General features: G+C 40.8%; 1 protein-coding gene across 1 annotated transcript in view; it reads left to right on the top strand.

Annotated features, from left to right (window-relative positions):
• PGBD5 (piggyBac transposable element derived 5) overlaps window positions 1-22735 on the top strand; it is a 167388-nt gene extending 144653 nt beyond the window's left edge. The window contains exons 5-7 of the mRNA XM_075596876.1: window positions 7513-7710; window positions 15403-15508; window positions 18157-22735. Coding sequence (XP_075452991.1) covers window positions 7513-7710; window positions 15403-15508; window positions 18157-18352 — 500 coding nt within the window. The 3' untranslated portion in view covers window positions 18353-22735. The remainder of the gene's footprint in view (window positions 1-7512; window positions 7711-15402; window positions 15509-18156) is intronic.
• Window positions 22736-24015: the final 1280 nt, after the last annotated feature.

Raw genomic sequence — 24015 nt, 5'->3', positions numbered from 1 at the left:
CACTGTCCAGATCTTCTCTCCTCTCCCTGTCCATGTGGCGGTCATCTATCGCCCACCTACCTCTACTCATCCCCCTTCTGCCTTTCTCTCTCACTTTGAATCCTGGCTCTCTTTCTTTCTCTCCTCAGACTCCCCTGTTCTTCTCCTTGGGGACTTCAATTGCCACATTGATGACCCCTCTCTCTTGGGCTTCCCGCTTTCTTTCTCTTACCTCTTCTTTTGGCCTTCAACAGTGGACTGCAGCCAGCACCCACAAGGATGGCCACTACTTAGACCTGGTTTTCACTAAAAACTTCTCTCTCTCCGATTTCTCCATTTCCCCTTTTCCTCTCTCTGACCATCATCTCATCTCATTCTCTTTATCTCGCTTCTCCCCTTCTCCACCTCCATCTACCCCCCGGTTCTGCAGAAACCTGCGCTCTATTCACTTACCTGACTTTGAGTCCACTTTACACTCCTCCCTCTCCTCTCTCAGCTCTGCTACAGACCCTGACAACCTGGTCAGAAAGTACAACTCTGTCTTGTCCTCGTCTCTTGATCTACATGCCCCGCTTTCTCTCTGCCGCCCTTGCCCTTCTAACCCCAGACCCTGGCTAAATTCCCACACGCGCATGCTGCGTTCCTCCACTCGTTCCTCTGAACGCCTCTGGAGGAAGTCTCACACTCTCGCAGACTTCCTTCACTACAAATTTATGCTATCCTGTTTCAACTCTGCCCTCTCGCAAGCTAAACAAGCCTACTTTTCTGCACTAATCAACATGCACAAGTCTAACCCACGCCGACTGTTCTCTGTCTTTGATGCTCTACTCAAACCACCCTCAGCTGCCTCTCCTTCCTCCATCTCCGCTCAGGACTTTGCTGACTATTTTAAGGAAAAGGTGGAATCCATACGGCAGAACATCCCCTCTGTTTCTTCCCCCCATCCTACACCTCTTCCTAACTCTCCTCCTGCCTTCCTTGAGTCTTTTTCCACTGTCTCAGAGGAGGATGTGTCGCTGTTGATCTCCTCTTCTCCCTCTACCACTTGCCCTCTTGACCCCATTCCCTCCCATCTCCTAAAACCTCTAGCTCCTACTATAATCCCTACGCTTACACACATTTTTAACTCCTCCCTCTGCTCTGGAACCTTTCCATCCTGCTTCAAACATGCAACAGTCTTACCATTACTCAAAAACAGCAAGCTTGACCCTACCTGTCTTTCTAACTATCGACCTGTCTCCCTCCTGCCTTTTGCCTCTAAACTACTTGAACGTCTTGTATTCTCTCGCTTGCTCCATTTTCTCAACACCTATTCTCTCCTAGACCCTCTACAATCTGGCTTCCGCACTGCTCACTCCACCGAAACAGCCCTCACTAAAATAACTGACGACCTCCATGCTGCCAAAGACAGAGGTCATTACACTCTGCTCATATTACTCGACCTCTCTGCAGCATTTGACACCGTGGACCACCCTCTTCTCCTCCACATTCTCCATACTCTAGGTATTCGGAACAAAGCTCTATCCTGGATCTCATCCTACCTCTCCCATCGTACTTTTAGTGTCTCTTCTGCTAACACCTCCTCCTCCTCTATTGATCTCTCTGTGGGGGTACCCCAGGGCTCTGTCCTGGGACCTCTTCTCTTTTCTCTGTACACACTCTCTCTAGGTGACCTAATAACATCTTTTGGGTTTAATTATCACCTCTATGCCGACGACACACAAATATACTTTTCAACACCCGACCTTACACCTGCTGTACAAACCAAAGTTTCTGAATGTCTCTCTGCTATATCATCCTGGATGGCCCTCCGACGCCGTAAACTCAACATGGCTAAAACAGAGCTCCTCATACTTCCTCCCAAACCTGGCCCTACTACCTCCTTCCACATTACTGTTGGAACTACAATCATTCACCCAGTAGCCCAAGCACGCTGCCTAGGGGTCACATTGGACTCCTCTCTCACATTCGCCCCTCACATTCAAAACATTTCTAAAACTTGTCGCTTTTTCCTCCGCAATATAAATAAGATACGCCCTTTCCTCTGTTGTTCGACTGCTAAAACTCTGACTCAGGCCCTCATTCTCTCCCGTCTTGATTACGGTAACCTCCTGCTGTCCGGCCTTCCTGCCTCTCACCTGTCTCCCCTACAATCTATCCTAAATGCTGCTGCCAGAATCACTCTACTCTTTCCTAGATCTGTCTCAGCATCTCCCCTCCTGAAATCCCTCTCCTGGCTTCCAATCAAATCCCGCATCTCACACTCCATTCTTCTCCTCACTTTTAAAGCTTTACATTCTTCTGCCCCTCCTTACATCTCATCCCTAATTTCTCGGTATGCACCATCCAGACTCTTGCATTCTTCTCAAGGATGTCTTCTTTCTACCCCCTTTGTATCTAAAGCTCTCTCCCGCCTTAAACCTTTTTCACTGACTGTCCCACACCTCTGGAATGCCCTTCCCCTCAGTACCCGACTAGCACCCTCTCTATCCACCTTAAGACACACTTGCTTAAAGAAGCATATGAATAGCACTGTGGATATGCTGAACACATGATACATAAAGCTTGGCCCCCTGCAGACGCACTTACCAGAACTCCCTCTTACTGTCTCTGTACGTTCTCCCTACCTACCAATTAGACTGTAAGCTCCTCGGGGCAGGGACTCCTCTTCCTTAATGTTATTTTTATGTCTAAAGCACTTATTCCCATGATCTGTTATTTATTTGATTACCACATGTATTACTACTGTGAAGCGCTATGTACATTAATGGCGCTATATAAATAAAGACATACAATACAATACATTCCCTCCAATCACCTAAAACCTCTTGCTCCAACTATAATTCGCACGGTCACACACATGTTTAACTCCTCCCTCTACTCGGGTACCTTTCCCTCCTCCTTCAAACATGCAATAGTTATACCATTACTCAAAAACAGCACGCTTGACCCAACCTGCCTTTCAAACATATTATCTGTTATTTATTTGATTACCACATGTATTACTACTGTGAAGCGCTATGTACACTAATGGCGCTATATAAATAAAGACATACAATACAATACAATACATCACAGTCTCCATGGGTAATGAATTCCACATTTGAACTGCCCTTACTGTAAAGAACCATTTCCTTTGTTGCTGGTGAAATCTCCTTTCCTCCAGCCTTAAGGGATGGCCCGAGTCCTTTGTACTGCCCATGGGATGAATAGTTCTTTTGAAAGCTCCTTGTATTGTCCCGAATATATTTGTATATAGTTATCATATCCCCTCTTAGACGCCTCTTTTCTAATGTAAATAAATCTAATTTAGCTAGCCTCTCCTCATAAGTTAGATTGTCCATCCCCTTTATTAATTTGGTGGCTCTTCTCTGGACTCTCTCTAGTTCCATAATGTCTTTTCTTAGGATTGGTGCCCAAAATTGTACTCCATATTCAAGGTAAGGTCTTACTAATGCTTTGTAAAGGGGCATAATAATGTTTACTTCCCTTCCATCCATAGCCCGTTTGATGCAAGATAAGATCTTGTTTGCTTTTGCAGCTACTGCATGACTTTGGGCACTATTGCTAAGCCTGCTGTCTACAAGCACTCCTAAATCCTTCTCTATCAAGGATTCCCCCAATTTAATTTGTAATTCGCCTTTTTATTCTTGCATCCCAAATGCATACCTTTACATTTATCTGTATTAAACCTCATCTACCATTTACCTGCCCACGTTTCCAGTCTCTCCAAGTCCTTCTGAAGAGAAATTACATCCTGCTCTGATTCTATTACCTTACACAATTTAGTATCATCAGCAAAGATGGCGACTTTGCTCTCGATGCCAACCTCAAGGTCATTAATAAACAAGTTAAAAAGCAGGGGTCCCAGTACCGATCCCTGAGGTACTCCACTCACGACTTTAGCCCAACCTGAAAAGTTCCATTTATGACAACCCTCTGTTGTCTGTCCTTTAACCAGTTTTCAATCCAGGTGCATATATTTTTACTGAGTCCAATTTTCTTTATTTTGTACACCAACCTTGTGTGTGAAATCGTATCAAAAGCCTTTGCAAAATCTAAGTAGACCACATCAACTGCATTACCTTGGTCTAAATTCCTACTTACCTCCTCAAAGAAACAAATAAGGTTAGTTTGGCAAGATCTATCCTTCATAAATCCATAAACCTTCAAGAAGTTCCCATTATTGAAGTCAGGCTTACAGGTCTGTAATTCCCCGGTTGTGATCTAGCTCCCTTTTTAAATATAGGCACCACATCTGCTTTACGCCAATCTTGTGGTACTGAGCCTGTGGAAATGGAGTCCTTGACTATTAAATATAATGTTTGGCTATTACTGAGCTTAACTCCTTGAGAACTCTTGGATGTATGCCATCGGGGCCAGGTGCCTTATTTACTTTAATTTTTTCAAGTCGCTTATGAACTTCTTCCTCAGTTAACCAATTGTTCATTATTATGGAGGTTGTGGCTTCCTCCTGCGGCACTACTATTGAACTTGATTCTTCCCTGGTAAACACTGTGGCAATGAATTTGTTTAATACCTCAGCTTTTTCCTTATCGCCAATAATCTGCCTACCCATCTCACACTGAAAGGGTCCTATATTTTCTTTTCTCATTTTTTTGTTATTAAGGTACTTAAAGAACTTTATAGGGTTGACCATACTTTCTATTGCAATCCTTTTTTCATTATCCATTTTTGCTAATTTGATTGCCCTTTTGCAATTTTTGTTCAATTCCTTATAATTCTGATATGATATCTCCGTCCCGTCTGACTTAAAGAATCTAAACGCCTTCCTCTTCTTGTCCATTTCCTCCCCTACCTGTTTATTTAGCCACATTGGTATTGACTTATTTATTTTTACTTATTACCCATGGGTATACACTGATAAGTGTGCTATTCTAACAATGTTTTAAAGACTGCCCATTTATCTTCTACATTTTTCCCTGCAAAAACATCATCCCATTGTATTACTACTAGATTAGACCTCAGTTTATTAAAATCTGCCTTTCTAAAGTTTAAAGTCTTTGTTGAACCCAACTAATCTGTTTTTTGATCATTTATTTCAAATGAGACCATGTTACGATCATTGTTACCCAAATGTTCCAGGACATGAATATTTGTTATTACTTCTACATTGTTTGATATGACCAAATCCAGTACTGCCCCTCTCCTGGTTGGTTCCTCAATAATTTGAGTCATATAATTGTCTTTAAGCACCCCAAAAACCTGTTTCGTTTTGTTGTAATGCTAATCTCATTGCCCCAGTCTATGTCTGGATAATTAAAATCCCCCATTATGCAAACATGACCCAGTTTTGATGCCTTCTCCATTTGCAAAAGTATTTTAGCTTCCTCAATCTCGCAGATATTTGGTGGTTTATAGCATATTCCCACAAACATTTTCTTTATACTTTTACCTACACTGCTAATTATTATCCACAAGGTCTCTACGTTTTCATCATTCCCTTCATAAACATCATCCCTTATAATAGGTTTTAGATCCGGTTTAACATATAAGCATACTCCACCTCCCCTTCTATTTGTTCGATCCTTCCGAAAAAGGGAATAACCCTCTAAATTAACTTTCCAGTCATGAGTTTCATCCCACCATGTTTCAGTAATGCCTATGATATCATACTGCTCCCTTGCAGCTATTAATTCAAGCTCCCCCATTTTATCTGTCAGGCTTCTTGCATTAGCAAGCATGCATTTAAGTTTTTTTTCAGCCTGTACTATTATCTTATCTGCTCCTTCCTTTCTGCGCCCACGTGGTTTAGTCTTTAGAAGTTTTCTAGTATTATCTGTATTTACTTTGGGTGTCTCGCTGCTTGTCAAACTCGCACTTGCCCCCATTCTACCTCCATACCACCTTGTATCCTCATCTATTCCATTTAGTTCATTATCTGTTTCATTCCCCTCCCCCTTCCATCCTAGTTTAAAATCTCCTCCAACCTTTTAAGCATTCTCCCCCCTAGCACAGAAGATCCCTCTTCATTAAGGTGCAATCTGTCCCTAGAATATAGATGGCACCTCTCAGAAAAGGAGTCCCAGTGCTCTAAAAACCCAAACCCCTCCTTCCTGCACCACTTTTTTAGCCATGCATTAACCTCCCTGATCTCTGACTGTCTTCCTGCGGTAGCACATGGCACTGGTAGTATTTCAGAAAATACTACCTTGGAGGTCCTTGTCTTAAGCTTTTGGCCTAGATCCCTGTAATCATTTTTTAGGACCCTCCATCTTTCTCTAACTTTGTCATTGGTGCCAACATGTACCAAGACCGCCGGGTCAATCCCATCGCCCCCAACAATCTGTCTACCCGATCCGCAATGTGCCAAACCCGAGCACCCGTGAGACAACAAACTGTTCGGTTCATGCGGTCATAGCAACAGATTGCCCTATCTACCTTCCTAATAATGGAGTCCCCTACCACCACAATCTTTCTTTGTAGCTGAGCATCCAGAGTCCCCTCTGTGCTGGAGGAACCATTCCCCTGGCTGCTAGAGGAATTAGTCTCCCCCAGCTTTGCCATTTCTGCCCGACATTCCCAATATCTTCACTCAACATGGCAAATCTATTGGGATGGGTCAGCTCAGAAACTACCTGCTATACGACCCTATTGCCCCTGCTTCCCCTTCTGTCACCCAGCTACCTACCTGCTCCTCACTAACAGCAACCAAGTGACCTACCTGCTCCTCACTAACAGCAACCAAGCTACCTACCTGCTCCTCACTAACAGCGCTACCATCTGCACCACTAGTTGAAGCAAGGTGAGCTCTAAACCCCTTTCAAGATTGCCAATGTCCCTCAATATTGCAAGATGTCTCTTCTGATCAGCAATCTCTGACTCTAAGGAGACTACCCGCTCACACTTCTCACAGCGGTATGCTCCTTGGAACAGCTGCTCTAAGTGCACATACATGTGGCAAGATGTGCATTGAGTTGCATTTTCAATCCTGCTCATCCTAGCAACTATGAAGTTTATAAATACTAACAGTAAACTGTACTTCAATATACTATACCTTGTTTAACCGCTTCCTTGTTCAAACTGCTTCTGTTTCTAACTGCACACCCTTTAAACAACCAGCACTTCAAATCAAGCACACAGATCAGTCAGTACACGCAAGCTCAGGATAGGGACATCCACCAGCTGTGTTAGGTTATCAATTAACTAACCTCACCCACTGCAGGTGTGTTAGGCCAGCCAATTAACTAACCACACCCACTCTGCCTCAGGAGAAAGGGGAAAAAAAGCTTCAGGCTTCAATTACAACACACTTTAGAATAAATTAACACAGCACTTCCCTTTCCTTCTGTTTCTAACTGCACACACTTTAAACAACCAGCACTTCAAATCAAGCACACAGATCAATCAGTACACGTATTAACTCCTGAATACTAGTGTTTGTTAGAAGAGTCTATGATTTTGTAATAAAAACTGTAGGAGAACATACAGTAGTTAGACTAGTAGAGCCTAATGGAATTATTTAGAAGTCAGTTTTTATGTTTTACTATGCCTTTTCTTTCTTTTGCTCAGATATTTATTGCTGTGGATTGCTGAGCTCCCATAAAAGTGACTGCACTGGACTTCCTCTGTCAATGCTGAATAATACAGAAGTACCAAAATCTCGTGGACAGTATGGAATAAGGATGCAAGGAAACATGTCCCTCATTTGCTGGTACAATAGAGGACATTTTCGATTTTTGACTAATGCATACTCTCCTGTTCAGCGAGGTAAGAATCAAATGTAGTTAATATGAGTGACAACAAGGTGAGGGAAAGTGCGCTACTACGATCTACCTCTAATTCTAAACCAACCAAAAAACCAACCATGTGAGGTGTGTAGGTGGGTGAAGATATACATATAAATAATACGTGAATATGGTTGTGATTCAGGAGAGCGTCTGCAGCCATAGGAACGGGTGGGCTCAAACACCCCCAGGGCTATAACAGAAAAAATACAAAAAACAGCGCTCATAGTGTAGTAAATAAAATATAATGGTTGAAACAATATAAGGTGAGTATTCTGCATACAGTATATCAAAAGATATCCCTGATGAAGAAACTTGTTAGTTTCGAAACGCGTTGGAAAAGTGCCAAGACTGAGTGATCCGATCAGCTCCCCACCATATACCATAACGCTGCCTGTTTCCATTGTGACCGATGAGAGGTCGGGCTTGCAGCTTTCGGCGTCGTTGTCAGGTGACGTCACCGGATGGTAGATGGAGAAGCAGCGGGACGCGGACCTGTAGTGTACCAGCGCTATCACACCCTTCCCGTGTTCAAACTTCCCGCCGTAAACAAGGAGTGTTATTACTATCTTGGGACTAGTATACCAGCACCGTACTGTACCTGTATAATAGGACTAATAGGGAAAAAAACCTGGCGCTTACCTTGAGTTTACTACAAATGGCGTGCTTACAATCTGGCAGTCAAATCAACTGCGGCTCTCTAGCAGATGCTTTGAGCCAACCCTAAAAATCACTTCTGCTTCGACCCCAGAAAAGGGTTAATCCAGAGCCCTTACAAAAATATAGAAACAGACAAGCAATGGGGGAGCATGGGATTAGAGAAATATGAAAAAACACAAAAAAATATAGTAATAACTGTGATTTCAAAGATGGGTTAGGGGGTGTGATAAGAATGCTAAAGCACTTACACGGCCATGTGTAAGCAGATACAGTATTTGGTATCTTTCTTTAGGCAATTCCAATCCCTCCCAACATCGAGTAAATGGTGGTTTGTAGGGTTGTGAAATAAATATATAGATATATCTGTACTCACACAGCCGAGTGTGAGTCCTTGCAGAAAATTGGTAACTTTGGGGTTAAATTAACCCATCCGCATCCGTTTGCCACCCGATGGGGGCTGTTCTCCAATTCGAGATCCGCATGCAATTCTAACCCAGGCTTGGGCGTCAGGCAGGAACTCTCCCCGGTGGTTGTTATATGGGGGGGGGGAGAACAAGTGAGGCGCGATGTCAATGGAGTATTAAAAGGGCATTTATTTAATAAAAATAGACAACAGGACTCACATACATACATAGAAGTTGGACCCCTGGCCTCCTTAAGTAGTCCAGGATCGAGTGTGAGCAGCTGTTTAGAAGCAATCACGCGTCCGTGAGGCAGGAGAAAGCACATGAGCCTGAGGAAGCCGATACGTCGGCGAAACGCGTAGCTCCTAATCATCGGCTGGATTTGACCCACAGAGGCACCCGTAGCCGGATCGCTGAGCAGCCATTGAAGCCAAGCAGGAAAGGTTTATCTCCTGCCTCACGGACACGTGATTGCTTCTAAACAGCTGCTCACACTCGATCCTGGACTACTGAAGGAGGCCAGGGGTCCAACTTCTATGTATGTATGTGAGTCCTGTTGTCTATTTTTATTAAATAAATGCCCTTTTAATACTCCATTGACATCGCGCCTCACTTGTTCTCCCCCCCCCCTCATATAACAACCACCGGGGAGAGTTCCTGCCTGACGCCCAAGCCTGGGTTAGAATTGCATGCGGATCTCGAATTGGAGAACAGCCCCCATCGGGTGGCAAACGGATGCGGATGGGTTAATTTAACCCCAAAGTTACCAATTTTCTGCAAGGACTCACACTCGGCCGTGTGAGTACAGATATATCTATATATTTATTTCACAACCCTACAAACCACCATTTACTCGATGTTGGGAGGGATTGGAATTGCCTAAAGAAAGATACCAAATACTGTGTCTGCTTACATATGGCCGTGTAAGTGCTTTAGCATTCTTATCACACCCCCTAACCTATCTTTGAAATCACAGTTATTACTATATTTTTTTGTGTTTTTTCATATTTCTCTAATCCCATGCTCCCCCATTGCTTGTCTGTTTCTGTATAATAGGACTGGCATACAAGTTATCAACGTGCCAATGTGATGATCCTGGAGTGAAAGAGCTTATGAAGCATCTGACAATATCCTACCAGAGACATCCTGTTGCATGTTACATGCAACCACACACGTGGGTTCTCTTGATAAGGCTTATTTATTGAGCCTTAAAAACATACAGCACACAAAAACAAAATAGCTTCTCTTCAGCACACAAAAACAAAATAGCTTCTCTTCGGCATACAAAAACAAAATAGCTTCTCTTCAGCAGACAAAAACAAAATAGCTTCTCTTCAGCATGCAGGAAACAGACAGTTATCACACATGTAGTTTGAAAAACAGACCTTATAGCAGTAATTTCTTCAGTATCAGGCCTGTCTCCTGACCAGCTAGCTATGTGTGTACAGCCTGGTGGTTTTAGAACACCTTGATTATGCAGTTGGGGTCAGACTAATTAAGCAGCCCTTCTCACCTGAAACTTAACCTCGTCACTGCTGCACTGCAAGCCTAAACATAGGTGTAACAGGGGAGTTATCCCTGTTCAGGAAATGTGCCCCTAATCCAGCAGTGTGGGGGTTAACGGCTGGTAGTCAATTAACCAACACCACCTGGCTGATTAGATTTCTTAGAAAAACCTGCCTTTGAGACAGGAAGGGAGATTTCCTGAGTCTCACAAATTGTGGGACTGACCATAGGAACAGATGTCTTGAGCCTACCAGAAGAGGCTGCCAGCAAGACACAGGGGAAAGCACCTCTAAACCTGAATGCTGATATAGCCTGAGGAAAAGGCAGCAACACAGGAACAGAGAAGACTTTCCCTCTAACTACAAGAAACAGATAAGACTTTCCTTTATAAGACTTTTTGTATATCTGCACATATCAAGATATATAACAAAGTAAGTACAGACAAACACACTAAGAAAGTCTGTGTAGCAATAACGGGTGCAGACGGGAACAAAGAGGACCCCTCGTTCCTCTCAAATAATCAAATAGAACATAAATGTTCCCAGCACACCAAGAAAAAAGAACTACTAAAGGATCAGCCAAAAAGTCAAATTTAATTAAACATTAACGATGCATATAACGTCAAACAGCAACAGAAGGACAACGTATATATACGGGAACAGGGACAAAGACAGGGATGGGGAAGGAAAGAGAGGAAAGGAGAGGAAGGAAAAAACACAGGAAATTAAAAAGTGCAGGGCAAGGGGGCAACGTAACGTTTCGGGGTACAGACCACTTCTTCTGGCCCGTTCCCAGGTAGACCGAAGTCACCTGGTATTCCCTTACCCTGTGACTAGGTCCCTGAAATACACAGTGACACACTGACACTAAATTATAAAGGTAAATGAAACGAAGACACAGGGGAAAGGACTTCTAAACCTGGAGAACAAAGAAGCCTTCCCTTACAAGAGACAGATAAGACTTTCCTTTCTAAGACTTTTTGTATATCTGCACATATCAAGATATATGTTTGGGGCTGGGAGACATGCTAATCTAAAGGGAGTTGTGGACTGCATAGGTTTCACTAGAAATATTCCCAAGTGGAACAGAAGCTTTGTTTGACCCCTTATTTGCATATGTTTGGATGATTTTCTTATGTTAAAGAAACAGGCGCAATAAAAGCCTTATTTAATTTCACCTTAAAAAAGTCTCCATTGCATACCTCTGAGCACGTCCTCCTACAATAGGTTTGCCAGGTCTTTGGCTGGTGACGTTCATTCACCCTGTCACACATCCGTTCCTGCGGTTGGTGCATGGGTAACATATCCCTTGACATGCTGGTATAAATATCTTTTGATGTACGCAGAATACTCAACTTATATTGTTTCAACCATTATATTTTATTTACTACACTATGAGCGTTGTGCACTGTTTTTTGTATTTTTTCAGTTAATATGAGTGTTGTTTTTTGGTGGGTTATTTCACTAAAACAACACACAGAAAGTCATTGATGTACCTAATAGAGAACAAATTAAATAATATAGATGCAGAATTTTAAACATTCCATAATTATATGTACATTGGGAAACTCTTGCTGTTACTCCCTAATCCTGAACTGGTACACACAGGACAAAATTGGAGCAAAATATCGCTTTGCCCAGTTTTTTCCAATATTGCCTTCATCTGCCTAAGTAAGTTTTTTTTTTAATGTTTATGTTAATATATACAGCATATAACATTTACCATAGATATTGTTATTAATGGTCTTCCAAGATCTCAAAAAGTCTCGTTTGTCGGTTTCTGCATATATTCAACTACATCTCAATGAAATGTAATGGATTTATAGAGAAGTTGCCTCTTCCTAACTTATTAAATAGTTATAGTAATTGGACTATTTTCACCTTTAAATATAAACTCTCCCTATGTTGGTATTTTGTTTTAAAGGTATACTGTATATAAATTGTATAAAGATTTACAAAATCAAAAGCATAACTCAGGAAGTTTTGGTACATTTTAAGTAATCTTAGAAACTCTTACTTTTTGTTGTTTTAAAGCACACATCAATTGGATATAATTTCATTATAACATGGTGGGATGTGCAACTTCACTTTTTACATCCACAGAGTCTCAAGTGATATGGATTTCATTAGAGATGCATTAACATTCTGAAGGGAAAAATTATACAGTAGCAAAAACACTTGGCATTGTAAAAAAATAAATATATATAAAGCAAATATTTTATTCAAAGAGCAGATTTTACGCCAAAGTTTGCAAATGTTCCGAATGTTTTGTAAAAATTGTGGTGTTTTGCACTGTTCTGATGATGAATTTTTTTTTCTTCTTTCCTCTTTCGAATTAACATTTGATGGAACACTTTTTGTTTTGTATGTGTACATTGATAACACAGTATAATACACACACAGTTCCAAGACATTGTAGAGGTACAATTGAGTTGAGCATATAACTTGACCCTTACCAAACACATTTGCTGCACATTTTGTTAAACTGGTAAACAAGAAAAGCCAATTTGGCCAACCTGTATAAACAGATGTAGTAAGACGGTGGCGTGGTTCGATGGTGTGGTCTGGTCGCCTCGCCAAATGCAGCCCTGAACACAGTAAGCGGCCTGATAGACTTAAAACTGCGGGGAACCTTGCTTCTAAATGGGACCCCCAATAGTGTTGGGCCATCGGAAGAGAAGAAACACCGATACTGACCTTGTGGAGGAGCTGCTCAGCTGTCTCAGTCTCTGTGTGCTACCTCCAGCAACTCTAAAGATAAGAAGCAGTCTCCGGTCTGTCCAACTCCTTGGATGAGGTAGATGCATGAATATTGGTCTCTACATCATGAGGGGGATACTTTAGGACTATATTTGGTAATCTACATCATCAGTAGGGCTGGACAGTGCTAAATGTGATGTCCAGCACCTTTGAAGACTGCTTCTTACCTTCAGAGCTGCTGGGAACGGCACACGGAGAAAAGGACGGAGACTGAGACAGATTCACATCTCCTCTTCAAGGTTAGTATCAGTTTTTCCCCTCCTGATGGTCCATCACATGAAGTATTAATGCTGCGGGTGTCCCATTCAGCAGCATGGACCCTCCCAGCGTTAATCCTCCCGGGCCGCAAACTTGACTGTTTTTGGTGTTGCGGATGGGCCGCCGATTTCAGCATATTGGTTCGCAGCACCGAAAACAGTAAGGTGTTACTACATCTGAACTGTTTATGTCTTGCATAATGACCTAACCTGAAGGTGCATACGCCAAAATATATTAATGCCGATCCTAAACTGTAGGTATAGTTTAAAGTGCAGCTTCTCAGACCAACTTTACCAGACTACACACTATGGAGGAGATTCACTAAGGTCAATTACGGGCCAACAAACCCAATCTGGTGTTAACCACCCCTCAAGGAATTGGTAGTTAATACCGGATTGGGTGCATTACCCTACAAAAACAAATTAGGCAAATTCAAAATTCACAATATTTATCAAAGCAAATGAAAATTTAAAGCAATTGGTGCAAATATTTTGCACTTGTTTTAACTATATTCTGCAATCGACGACTTTAATATATAACCCTGCAATTTCCATACTAAGTGGCGCTATTTAAAATAAGTCAATGGGGCATATGCATCAAGTGCCGGTATGGGTTATTGCACCTGCTCTGGCATTGTGCAGGAGTGGCTCAGTGAGTAAAGACGCTGACCCTTAAAAACAATGAGGATCCTGGTTCAATTCCTGGTGTCGGCTTCTTTTGACCTTCGGCAAGTCACTTTATCTCCCTATGGAAAAGAGAAAAAAACGGCGCCTTACAAGTCCATATCAGTGAATGTTTCTTGGGAGAAATGTCCAAAGAGGGGTTCCTTCAAGTCCTTGACCAGATACAGATTCCTCTGTGTGTTCGTGATATGAAAGAAAACAAAGGGCGAAATATAGTGCAACAATGCCAGTATAGTGATAAGCTAACACTGTCTGTGAACATGAAACAATGACTCACATGACTATACAAAAACACATAACAAGCCAGACATGGGACAAACAATGACAAGGCTGTAAAAATATAAGAGCTAATTTAATAACAAAATAAAATAATAATATAATGATAAATGATGGACAAGAACGATCGCTGGTCCGGTGGGTTAAAACCGAAACCCTTCTCACAGAATGGGTGATATAGTCAGGCAATGAATAACGGCCGCCACAGAATACACAGTCCTCCTCCAGTCACATCAGAGCTTCCATTGAACTGATCCTTTGCTTCACCACGTTCCTCGGGTGGATGTTCCGTCACTGGGAGGCGGGCCTTGGGGAGGAAAGTACTTCCTGCTTCCGATTCACTCCTGATGTGCTGATCTCGTCAATCTCGTCAAACAAGCTCTGAGAATTGCCCTACGCGTTTCGTGCGCATGCGCACAAGTCTTCAGGGGATATCTCCCTATGCCTCAGGCACCAACATCATAGATTATGTCTATACTAACAAATGTACAGCGCCCTGGATAAGGATGCTATATAAATGTTGATATAAATAAATAAATTAACTCCAATTGACATGATGTGATAACCCATACCGGCACTCATACATGTGCCCCACTGGGTCCTAAGGTGTCTTCCAGTGCTGAAAGGTGTGTTATGAACTCTTTCATTAAATGTGCTCCAATATGTTGTTTTGTTCTTTTATATACTTACAATACATAACACAGTAATATGTAGGATGAGCTGAATACCCTCAACTCAACACACTGTAATGTTCATTTTTGCCAGCTCAACTTCCTAAACTTGGATACATTACCAGTCGCTTATTAATTCACACAAAACCCAGTATTGACCAGATTAAAGATCAGTGTCCAGAATCATTATCTATCTAGTCTCCTCACTTCTGGAACAGTTTACCCTGTAGTCAAGTGATCCCTATCATATTTTAAACATGTATTAAGGTTATCTTAAGCTATCTTTCTGATAATAATATTATATTAAATATAAAAAATGAAAGAGAAAGAGTTATTTGCATTGAGTAACTTGTATGGTAGAACAATCATACCTTAAGAAATGTGTTTGCACTGCAGATGATTGAACTAGTGCTTCGGCTTCACATAATGTTAATTGACATGTTTTTCATTGCTTGCAGGAGCCATCATTAAAAGAAAAAGTGGAGAAATTCCTTGTCCTTTAGCAGTAGAAGCATTTGCTGCTCATCTCAGTTACATCTGCAAATATGATGATAAATACAGCAAGTAAGTTATCGCAAACTAAACAAAGCCACATGTTCAGCTCCCACTGCCGTCTCTTGACATGAAAATGACAAGAACATAGTTATTGGGGCCTATCTACTTTATGCAAAACTGGGGCAAGACCAGTTGAAAATGATTGAACCACATTCATTAAAGAAAATTCATTCAATTGAAAGCAACTGGAGTTTTTCCTTTGATAAATTCCTTTGCTTTGGCATTGCCTCTTTTATGCTGCCTGATGACTTTAAAAAATAACCCCAATAGTATGTGTCTCCAATAGACATTGTGTCAAGATACAGTAATCTTGAACCCAACTTATAAAGTTTCCTGATAACAAAACGTTTAACATTTCCCACTGAAAACAGTGGTTTAAAAAAATATTTAAACAATGTGATAATTAATTTTTTCGTTGCTCCGTTTGTACCCTGATTTTGAAGCCTGGATACTTTGGCCTAATGCACTAATATCTATTAGGCATTTAATGTTAAGTTCAGGTAATGGGCCGTTAATGCCAACGCTGTATTCAGTAACATCATGTAATGTTATAATACTGTAGGTCTGGGGTATTTGCCCTCTGGGAGGAGGTTGAATGTTAGAGGTTATCCCCTTAATTGCCATAACAGTTAGTAAGGCATTGCTTGGTAAAGTGTATAAAAGTTAATCAAATACACTTTCATTATGGAGTATAGGAGTAATGTCAAGTTATTTTAAGATAACATAGCATTATTCTGAAATAACATGGCAATATCCCAATAACAATTAGCCTATGATGATAGTACTAATGATATGCAAAAGAGGCATTCCACCTAACATCGTAAATTCAATAAAGGTTATTCAGATTAACGCTGGGAATTAATGTTGGGTTATTTAGCTAAAGGGGGTGTTACTTCCATCGAGACCCTGAAATAGGTAGTAGGAAGTAGGAGAAAGGGAGAGCGAGAGGGATGAAGGGGAGAAGAGAAGGCAGAGTGGGGAGCAGATAGAGGGGGGAGAGAGACCATGTCATTTTTCCTTGGAGCTACCAAACACAGATGGCTATTTGCTGAAAATAAAGCTTCCAAGTTTTGGATGCTATAATAGGCTTGCAGTCTGATATGATGTGTTCATAATTATATGTTGACTCCATTGGAGAAGAAAACGAAGGAGTTGGAAATCTAAGGGGTCTGTTGTCGATCTTCTTATTCCTTAGAGTAGATGGCCAAAGAGGCAGATATCAAGAATAAATACTTGGCCCTCACCTAAACAATGCGAGATGCTATGTATAACACTGGCCTTGAACATTTTTTCTACCTTGGAAAATTCAAGACTCGTGGATATAAATAATTTCATGGAGCCTATTTTATTCAATTTTCTATGAATCATTTCTTGTTGTGTGCATCCATTATTCTTTTACTGTATATTCACAAGGCTATCAAAGTAGCAGTGGATATAGCAGTAATATTTCTACTTTTAAGCCTGCTCTTATTTTTATTTTCCTAAGGTGAGTACAATGCGTGTTACCTTACCACCTGCTTACCAACTGAGGCATTGAAGTACAATTTCGTTCAGCAAATCTTACATACTCTTGTTTGTCAAGGACAGAAGCTTTTATGTTGTACAACCTAATGCTGTAGGATGTATACAATTTTAGAGCTTTCTAGAAATGTTACATAGTTACATAGTAGATGAGGTTAAAAAAAGACATGCGTCCATCAAGTTCAACCTATGCTAAATTTAGACAACAGATACTTATCCTATATCTATACTTACTTATTGATCCAGAGGAAGGCAAACAAAAAACCCCAGTGAAATATCATCCAATGATATCTCATAAGAGGAAAAATAAATTCCTTCCTGACTCCAAGAATTGGCTATCAGATTACTCTCTGGAACAACATCCTTCCCATGTTTACTTATTTTGTATTTCCCTGTTTAATGTAATTACAAAGATCGCAGACCATAGAGAACTCCCAGACCAATAAACTATATATCCACTGATTCCATTTAAAAAGCAGAAGGGTTTTCAGACTCATTTCATTGTATGTTTAACAGTAAGAATCTTTTTCCTGAACTTCTTGATTTTCCCCCCTAACTGAATTTATGACCATATTTACTAAGTGATACTTCATAAGACACATACAATGCTGGGAGACACCTGGTGGCCCCATAAAAGGGAAAGAATAGGCCATACTGTACTTGCCAACAGGTGTTACAGTACTCTATAAGACATGTTCTGGGCCAGAAGATACCTAGCAGCATATTCCCTTGGACTGTAAAGGGACATCTTTTTCTAAGTCATGCTGCAAGATTTCTTATTGAGTAGCACTGTTTAGTAAATACTGTATGTACCTTAGTTTCTTTTTTATTTTTATTTAAATGCTACCTTTAGGATCGTCATAGTTTTACCTTACATACAGATTAGGTGGGAAATTGAAGCTGAGAAAAGAAGCATGTTGTAGCTAAAAGCACTCAACCTCTTTTCACATAGACAGCTGATTGATAAGAGCAAACACTTGAATCCAACCAACAGTTGCTGATCCCTACCCCCTTGTGGACTACAAATAGAGAACCCCCTAATTTGAGAACTTTTTTTTGGTTCATTGACCTTTGGTTGTGTGGAGGCTGGAACAGTATAAAAATGCTCATGTTGTATCGTATTGTTTCTGTTGCAGGTATTTTATTTCACATAAACCAAACAAAACATGGCAGCAAGTGTTCTGGTTTGCCATCAGCATTGCTATAAACAATGCCTACATTCTCTACAAAATGTCTGATGCCCATTATGTGAAAAGGTACAGCCGGGCTCAGTTTGGAGACACACTTGTACGAGAGCTGCTGGGACTGGAGGAAACGTCACCTTGCCATTAATACCGGTTTGTCCTCAGTCTCAAGATGAGTGCTAGAAAGAATGAAAGGGGACCGCTACTCTGGATTGCCATTCAGGGATCTTGACCACTTATGCCACCCTACTGAATATCATGATGTAAAACCATTGAGTCACAAGGCTGTGGGTACAACAGGCAAGGGAACACAATTCATTTGGAAAAATTATTTCCCAAGAAAAACCCGGATTACCACAAAATGACATGCTACCATGCAAAGTAATACATCAACCTTTACACAAAAATGGACAATTACTTATTTTTTACTATTGATCATATGTAGGCAGTGCCATTGTTGTCACATAAGGGTAAATCTTTTAGCAATGGGGGGGGGGGAGGGGCGGGGGAGGGGAAGGACTGTAATTCCTTGATCTGTAGTATGTTCCAGTGCCGTTTGATTTACAGTTATATTTGACCTCGAATGTACAGTAAAATTAAGCATCTCCACATTTCTATAGTAGGTGGGCATTGAAAAAAATTAAAATGTAGAGCTTCCCAAAATCACTGAGTGGAGTTTTGTGTGAATCTGCATTTGAACCGCAAATGGAAAAGCTTTGATTAATCTGAAAGGTTTGATTGGATATTCATACTTTTGACACATGCATGCTCTTATTTCAGGGGGAAGTGGGGAGACATACTATTGATTTAAGCATTACTAGCTATAATTTGTTGCTACATCTGCAAATAAATTAATTCTGTTTTTAAATAAGTTAAATAGAAATCTAAAACGTAAGGTGGGGAAAGTTTAAGATTGGCGAGCAGAGATCAGTTTGTACCAATGAAACATAATATTTTAAACTATTAAATCTCTCTAACCAATGTGCAATACACAAACTACCAAGTTGTATTTGATCTACATTTCCTTATCTGTGTTGCTTAAGCATATACTGTTTCTAATTGAAAAAATACTGTTTAAATTCTGAATATTTTGATAGATTATTTAATAATCAGTAACTTTGTTATGGAGAAATAAGTATGTTTTCTACTTGCTATTCTATGTTGGATTTATTTTCTCGTAATCTATATTTATAATAGAGGTATATTTTTGGGGGATGTTATAAAGAAAATGCAGCATACACATTTTTTGACATAGGATTATAAGCAGTACAAAATTGGTTTGCAAAAAGCCTATCCAGAAGATCTGTACTGTTTCTCTGTGTTAAAACGTGGCCTACGCATACTTGACATTCCAGCGACTGCAGGCATTATAGGTTTTGATCTTAAAATCTTAGTCCTAATTTGACTGTTTTAAAATATATTTTTGCTTTTAATCTTGATTTCACATCATAATCACACACTTTGCTGTTGAATCACCCAAAACGTTTAAATTCCAAAGAAATATAAATGGACGTAATATAGCCTCTTATATCTCAACTCTAATTACTCTCTTAAATCATGTAGGTATGATTCCTTTTCTAGCTAGGAAGACATGGTGTTACATGCTAATATTTTCTAAGTGGGACTGGGGTGTTAATATCACAGGGTTCTCGTATAACACAATAACCTGCCATTCAGATCCTTAGTTACTTATGAAAATTAAAATGCACTAGATCAACACGCTTTGACCAGGAGTAACCAAAGCAGGATATGGGATATCGTACCCGACATGGCAGTAACTACTTCAATAGTTCCTGCCACATCGGGTGTGATATCCCACATCGTGATTTGATGACTCCTGGCTTTTAACTCTCAAAGAGCTGCATATTAAGATTGCAGGGCAGTCACCATGCTAAGACAGTTCTTGAATGAAGAATAATGTAGGCAAACGCTGTACTTACTGCACCAACAGAACTGTAAAAAAAGAAAATATAAACTTTTGTCTCTGTTTTGTTTTATCTTTATTTCAAGCATACCTGTATGCTAAATAATCAACATTTTGTAATGAAATGTCTTTATTCCATGCAGTAAAGGGTATATAAATATCATAATAAACCCCATCTTTTAAATGAACCCCTTGACCTTGGAGAAGTACTCTGTTTCCATTAAATAGTTTTGTGGGATCCATTTTCGTAACCTTAATTTTCTTCTAAAATCACCTCTATGGCAGCGGTACGCAAAGTGGGGGGCACGCCCCCCAAGGGGGTGCAAGATTCGCTGCCGGGGGCGTGGTTTATAATAGAGGTATATTAACAAAGGCCCCCACACGCTTCTCGAAGGCATTTAAATTAATGTCGGAGGAGCTGCGGGGCCTCTGTAAACCTTACTTACCTTGATTCTGACGATCCTGGTGACGCATCGCCATGGCAACGTGGCGTCAAATGACGCCGAGGGGTCATGTCATGACGCCAGGACGTCTGAATCGGGGTAAGCAGAGGGGCGCGAGGAGAGGGGGAAAGCCAGCAGTGGTGCGCAGGGGGAAAAAATTTGCTTCCCCTGCTTTATGGTATAAGATCGCATTGGTTGAGAGTTGTACTTGCTCCTCCCCCTGCTTTTCTGTTCAATTGTATCTTAAAGATGCATTCACGTGTAAAATAATATTTTACGTACAGTAGCAGCGGCAATGTATGCAACTCTGTCCATCCTGGAACTTATAGATGTGTTCAATTTGTGCCCCAAAACCCTACAAATAATTAATTCAATTCCAATCTTGTTTTATGATGAGTGAACTGGTCTCTTTTCTTAGTGCTATTGTAACAGTGTTGTAAAAAAAAAAAAAAAAAAAAAAAAAATGCAGGCCACTAGCCATCTATCAAGGTTTTCCTGCGAGTCTCTGGCTACTTTAGCACGGTTTCCAAAATATGCTACAGTACTTTCTGGCTAGTACAGTACATACACTTTAAATGTGAGTTGAAAACATATGAATTCAAAGCATGTTAATGTAAATTACTTTACTGGAATATGCATGTGGGCTCCAGTTGTAGTGGCTCCAGAGTCTTCTGGAGACAGTCTCCACTAAAACACACTCCATCCATTTTCCCTGCCCAAAGACTGATATCCAGGCAGGAGTATATAAAAGGAATGGTTTATTGCAGTCACTGCAGTTCTTTCTCATACAGCGGATGCAAGGGCTAAGAGGATCCAGGCCTCTAGATGGTGTTTGCTCATGAGTCTGGAGCATCAGATGTTACATGCCAAGTCAGCCATGAGGGCTGCATGGCCTTTCTCACTCCCAGCCAGGAGGAGAAACTCCCACTCCCAAGGAAGGAGGAGAACAGACTCCCTAAATTTGGCACTGCCTCTCTGAGGAACCAGAAGGGGAGGGCTCAAGGTCTGTACCTATACCTGATAGGCTATACACAGGCCATGAGTCACCACCACATTTCAGTCACTCAGCAGGAGCATGAGGGGGGTCAAAAGCCCACAGAATGGCCTGTCAAAGCCTAGACTGCTAAGGACTTACGTGACAGGGGGAAAAGACAGGCAGAGTTGACTAACCATGTTACATATAATTAGAAGAGAACTATGTATTGGGGTTACTGGTTCTGAACCATATCCCTATAGAACACCATTTATTGTTGATAACCATTTAATATTCTACTCATGTAAACTAAGAGGCAGATCCACAAAGCTCAATTAAATCAGGGCAAATAACGTCACATTATCTAAAAAGGTAATGGACATTATTTTCCATGAGTTTAACTGAGATCAACAAAGCTAATTTTATGCTACAACACCCATTAGGGGTTCCTCATGGCTAATGCAGTGTTAGGCTAGGTCCCCGGTGCCTGCTGCAGCACGGGCAATGGCGTGCGCTGCAGGGACAAGAATAGCCTGCACTCATGGCTATTGTCCCACACTCCTACCACCCATTGCGGCCAAGCATGGCCATCTAGAGCACTTATTCCCTCACCTGCTGTCCCTGTAACTCTCCCATCATAAAACTTAGATTGTAAGCTCTTCGGGGCAGGGATTTCCTTTCCTATTGTCTGATTTTGCTGCACTTATTGTATTATTATAATTCCCTGTACTGTATTCCTTGTGAAGCGCTGAGTACACTTTTGGAGCTATATAAATAAAAACATACAATACAACGTCGGGATAAAACATCCCCAATGCTAGCTGCCAGTAACGCTGCCTCGCGTTAGCCATATTCTAAGCAAGATGCCAGGTATACTTTGCAATGCAATGCACACATTCTGCACAAACATCAAAATCAAACCAATGGAAGTTTCCATGCTAGAGTGCCCGGGCACTATCGCAGTTTATTGAATCACCCACATTGATTCAGTTAATTTGTTCCTATTACAAACATCCACTCAAATACTATTCATATAATGTAACCAGCATCATGGTTACCCAACAAGCAGTTTATTGCAGCTCTGATGCACTGAAACATGTTAACAAAAAAAAAACAATGTAAACAATAATGAAACGATATATAGGTAGATCGCACAGGTTATTTTTAATGAGAAAGAAAAATACTGTATTTGCCTAGGTGAAGTGTGGTAAGGGTTAGCAGTCAGGGTCCACAACTAGTTATTACACAGTTACATTATTATAAACAAAGCCAGTTTAAGATTCAGTTATTGGTTGTACTGTTCTTTCTCCCTTGCAGTAAAAATATATTAAATTTAACTACTGCAGTATCAGTTTATCCTTTCTTTCTGCCCTTTTAATGAAACTGAGAAACATTTCAGAAGCTGGAATAAACTGTGCATTGTGCTTCATGTTTTATTTCTGATCCCTCTAAGATGGAGCTGAATCACATTATTTAATTATTGTTTCCCTGATAGCACTGTAAGGCACTCCAAAACCAAGTAATAAAGCAAGGTGCACAGGTTTGATGATTTTTGCAAAGAAATAAATGAAGTTTAAAATGCTGAGTGAGTGAGCTGTTAATTTGATGCTACTCAAATTCTCAGTTCTCCAAACCCTATGAAAAGCACAGGCACAAAAACATTTTGAGGCCCGTTTTAATTGGAAAAGAGAAGGGAATATATATGCACAATATTTAAAGCAAATCCCACAAGAATTCTTTGTTAAAGGTGCACGTGGGAGATACATGCCCATATTCACTAAATTGTTCTATTCTATAAGACACCTTCCGGCCCCCGAAAGACATCCTGTGATTATTATTATTATTTAAATAGGTTGTAAGTAAGCTATACTCCAGCAACAGAACGCGTCCTTTGGAATAGCACCACTTAGTAAATATGGTCCTTAGGGGGAGATTCACAAAGCTCCCATAAGGAGTCTCGCAGCTGGATATCAGAACTTCATGAATCCCGACGAAACCCTTATTATTCCATTATTATTATTATTCCATCATTTGTTGTGTGTGTGTGTAGAGGAGGAAAGTCAAACTAATTTCAAATATAGTACGTAGTAAATACAGATGAAACCTTGAGTATTCTGCGTTTCAGAACTAAGGGGAAGGTTTTGACAGACATTAAACTGAGGAATCAATAGACAGCACGTTAGGCACTAACCCAATTTTGTAGGTAACTCTCAAACTGTTGTCTACAAAAGGGGAGCGCAATCCTTTTCCCCTGCACCCCCCTGTCGGCTGTCGGCTGTCCTGCTCTCCGCGCGCCCCCTCCCTCCTCTTTACCTTGGTTCCCGGCGTCTGGGCTTCATGACGTCACGTTGCTATAGCAACAAACGTTGCATGACCCAGCGGCGTCATTTGACATCGAGTTGCCATGGCGTCACGTCTCCAGATGCCGGCTGAACCACGGTTAGTAAGGTTTACAGAGGCCTTTGCCGCTT

This window comes from Ascaphus truei, chromosome 4 (assembly GCF_040206685.1).
Source record: "Ascaphus truei isolate aAscTru1 chromosome 4, aAscTru1.hap1, whole genome shotgun sequence".
In the NCBI taxonomy this organism is placed as follows: domain Eukaryota; kingdom Metazoa; phylum Chordata; class Amphibia; order Anura; family Ascaphidae; genus Ascaphus; species Ascaphus truei.
The sequence above is the reverse complement of the archived record's forward strand: the minus strand, read 5'-3'. Positions and strand labels throughout refer to the sequence as shown.